The sequence below is a fragment of the Callorhinchus milii genome, unplaced genomic scaffold (assembly GCF_018977255.1).
Source record: "Callorhinchus milii isolate IMCB2004 unplaced genomic scaffold, IMCB_Cmil_1.0 Scaffold9, whole genome shotgun sequence".
NCBI lineage: Eukaryota > Metazoa > Chordata > Chondrichthyes > Chimaeriformes > Callorhinchidae > Callorhinchus > Callorhinchus milii.
In genome coordinates this window covers 20,631,663-20,635,295 of record NW_024704750.1, presented here as the reverse complement: position 1 = coordinate 20,635,295, position 3,633 = coordinate 20,631,663, and the positions used below count along the sequence as shown (strand labels likewise).

At 45.3% G+C, this 3,633-nt stretch overlaps 1 protein-coding gene across 1 annotated transcript; it reads right to left on the bottom strand.

Annotated features, from left to right (window-relative positions):
* Window positions 1–1,095: 1,095 nt before the first annotated feature.
* Window positions 1,096–2,634, bottom strand: LOC121849687 (probable G-protein coupled receptor 139). Its single transcript, XM_042338135.1, has 2 exons — window positions 2,505–2,634; window positions 1,096–2,006 (listed from the first exon to the last, which is right to left on the bottom strand). The coding sequence occupies exons 1-2, from the start codon at window positions 2,632–2,634 to the stop codon at window positions 1,096–1,098; spliced, it is 1,041 nt and encodes a 346-aa protein (XP_042194069.1).
* Between the last annotated feature and the right edge of the window lie 999 nt (window positions 2,635–3,633).

The window sequence follows — 3,633 nt, the reverse complement described above, 5'->3', positions numbered from 1 at the left end:
CATCTGGTCCCTTCTCTCTTCTGTCAACCTCTCCCTTCACATTGACTGCACCATATCCATGGCCACCACTTTGATTTTGTGATCCCTGTGGCCTCACCATCTTGGACATCAACATGACCGATAAAGCCTTCTCCAATCACAGCCTTATCTCCCTAAACTCCTCCATCCCCTACCTGCCACCCTGCTCATTAACATCTACTTCCATTCCTGAAAGAAATTATCTCCCATTCAATTTCTACCTCCCTCAGGTTTTCTCAATTACTGCCTCTCTTGTCCTCTGCCTGCCTTACCTTTTTGGTCACCGTCCTACACAACGTACACACAAGCATTCTATTTTGGTTCTAAGGGAACTTTCCATTATTGCAGGTGCCATCATTTGGATGAGAAGTTAAACAGAGGTCCACCTGCCTGCTCAAATGGCCGTTAAAAAGCTCATGGCACTATTTTGAAAAGAGGAGTTTCTCTCTCCCGGGGTCATGGCCAACAATCGCCCAAATAAAATTGGTTACTCACGCCATGGCTGTTTGTGGGACATTACTGAGTGCCACTGGCTGATGCATTTCACCCACAAAATACGCAGTCACTACGCTCTACAGTGTATCCTTTGGAGCACTTTGAGATGTCTCGGCAATGTGAAAATGCAAGGAGTCCTGTAGCTCAGTGGTTAGAGCACTCGCTTTGCAAGCGAGAGACCTGAGTTCAATTCCAGGCAGGTCAGGGCGAAACCTTGGGCAAGTTTCCTTACTCCACACAGAGCCTAATAATAATCCCTCCAAAACAAAACAATAACAAATTGGTCATTTTCAGTCTATGACTGTTTGTGGGATATTGCTGTGCGCAATTGGCTGCCGCGTTCGCCCACAAATATACAGTCAATTCACTTTACAGTGTGTTCTGTGAAGCGCTTTGGGACGTCCTCCCGACGTGAAAAGCGCTATATCAAATGCAAGGATTATTATTATTATTATTATTATTAAATAATTGTGAAGAGCTTCCCGAAAGGTACTATATGAGTGCAAGTTGTTCTTTCCTTAAAGTGGCATGAGAGCAAATGATTGGCGGTTCAGTCCTGCTGGAATTAGATGAGTAATGATTTTATTTAAACATTTTTACAATTGATTTGAAAGGATATTTGATGCCGTTTGTAAGCTCCGCTCGGAACTTTGACTGGGTCGCTGCATAAATGCACGTGTTGGTGCAGGAGCTGAGGATTTGAAGCATAAACCCACATTCTTGGATAATGTAGGGAACGTTGCTTCCGTCGGCTTCCTGATGATTGAAAAAGTTGGTAATGGGCCATTTCAGAAAGTACACCACACTGGTGAGCCACAGAAGCACAAAACTGGTCGATATGGTGAAGAGCAAAATGATGGATCTGCGCCGGTTCATCATCTCTGGGTCACTTTGTTTCTCGGCAGCGTTCCCTCCCCCTCGCAGTCTCCTGCGAGCTCTGCTCGCTATCACAATGCTCCTCACTGTGAGAGCATTGAACAGGAAAATTAACCCGATCACAAGCAAAGGGGTGAGCACTCGAACGAACCACTCAAAGCCTCTCCATAAAGGGGAAGTGTAAAAACTTGGTTTCTCTATGCAATACAAGGGGATGCTGTTCACTATGGCGCCAGGAATGAATATGAAATACCAGGGAATGCCTTGTAAGCAGCTCAGCACCGAGATTGTGCCGGTGACTATTGTGGCGATTCTCTCGGTGCAATATCTGGTTTTCAGCTTCTGACACGAGATGGCCACAAAGCGGTCAAAGGTGAAGCCCACCGTGAGCCAGACTGAGCTCTCGTTGGCGGACGCCAGCAATGCCATCCGGAGGCTGCACACTGGGGTGTAAAACATGAAGCTGAAAGGGAAATAGATATTATTAATCCGGTTCAGTATCACATCAGTGACGACGACCATCAGGTCTGATGCGGCCATGGCCACGAGGTAGCGAGTGACACATCTGGAGAGGCCAAATTTTCCACGGGACAGAATCACGATCGCCACCAAGTTGACTGTAGGAAGAAAACACAAAGAAAATCACAGTCTTGCACGATTATGTTATTGATAGCGTCAGCACGTGGATCAGTCAGTCATGCTCTCTCCTGTGTCTGTTCAAATGGTGCTTAAAGATCTCACAATGCTATTTATACTGCCGAGTATTCATCGCACTCCTGAAGCACCTTCGCTTGAACTTGAAATCAAAAAAATCTGATTTGGATGATATTTGACTCACCCGGAACACCAACAATGGCCAGAAGGAGGTAATAAATGGCTTCTATCTGAAAAATGACTGAATGTTCCATGCTGCATTGATCACAATGGTGTGCGAGGTGCTCTCTTGTCGAGATCTGGCAGACTGAGGTTTTTCATTCGGTGTTTCTTTAATTATACCTGGAGAGAAATCTCATGAGATGTCGCTCCATTGGGTGTTCCTGTCACCTGTCACCTGAACAAACAAAGTAAAGAGGCGAGCATTTGCTTTTGAGCAAATATAGCCTCCCACTATCTACCATCTCTGCCCACTGTCCTAAGCTCCCTCAGCCACAACTCCAACAGATCAAACAGATCTACCTCCACCATCACCTCTCCTTCCAGCCTGTACTCAGCAGCCTTTGCCTGCACCACCTGCTGCCCCCTCATGCTCCACCAGGCTTCATTCACATCTTTATTAATAATAATAATAATAATCCTTGAATTTGATATAGCGCTTGGGAGGACGTCCCAAAGCGCTTCACAGAATACACTGTAAAGTGAATTGACTATATATTTGTGGGCGAATGCAGCAGCCAATTGCGCACAGCAATGTCCCACAAACAGTCGTAGATTGAAAATGACCAATTTTTATTATTGTTTTGGGTTTTTGGAGGGATTATTATTGAGTGTGTGGAGTAAGGAAACTTGCCCAAGGTTTCGCCCTGACCTGCCTGGAATTGAACTCAGGTCTCTCGTTTGCAAAGCGAGTGCTCTAACCACTGAGCTATAGGACTCCACATCTTGGGCTGTATCTGCCCCTCATCCCTCCCCTCCCTCATCTTTCCCATTAAAACCCATCAACTGCTCTCTTACCCACTCCTCACACAGATCCTGGCCAACCTCCTCCCCCACCCCCGTGAACCAATGATGACCAGGAAGCATTTTTTTTCACCAGGAAGCTTGTTTCACACAAAGGGTTGTGGAAATCAGAAATTCTCTCCCCAAAAGACTTTGGACTGTACATCAATTGGAACTTTTCCGATTGAGATTGATAAATATTTGTCATGGAAAGGTATCAGGGGACATAGAGAAAAGGAGTAAATTGAGCTGAGGTACAGTTCAGCCGTGATCTAATAGAATGGTGGAAGAGGCTAAAAGAGAGCCACGAGGTTAGATTCACTCGGTTAGTTCCTGGGATGAGGGGGTTGACCTATGAGGATAGGTTGAGTAAACTAGGCTTATATTCTCTAGAATATAGAAGAATTAGGGGTCACCTTAAAGAAACATATAAGATTCTTATGGAGCTTGACAGAGTAGACAGTGTGAGACTGTTTGCCCTGGTAGGAGAATCTATAACTCGGGGTCACAGTTTTAAGATTAAGGGTCAGCCCTTTTGAACAGAATTGAGGAAACACGTCTTCACTCAGAGGGTAGTGAATTTATGGA

Bases quoted from the DNA above. Each gene is read 5' to 3' on its own strand.
- LOC121849687 (XM_042338135.1), bottom strand. From the start codon at position 2,634: ATGAGGGGGCAGCAGGTGGTGCAGGCAAAGGCTGCTGAGTACAGGCTG. The intron at 2,007-2,504 runs GTAGATAGTGGG...TTCTTCCTACAG, and splicing joins TAGGACAGTGGGCAGAGATG to TCAACTTGGTGGCGATCGTG.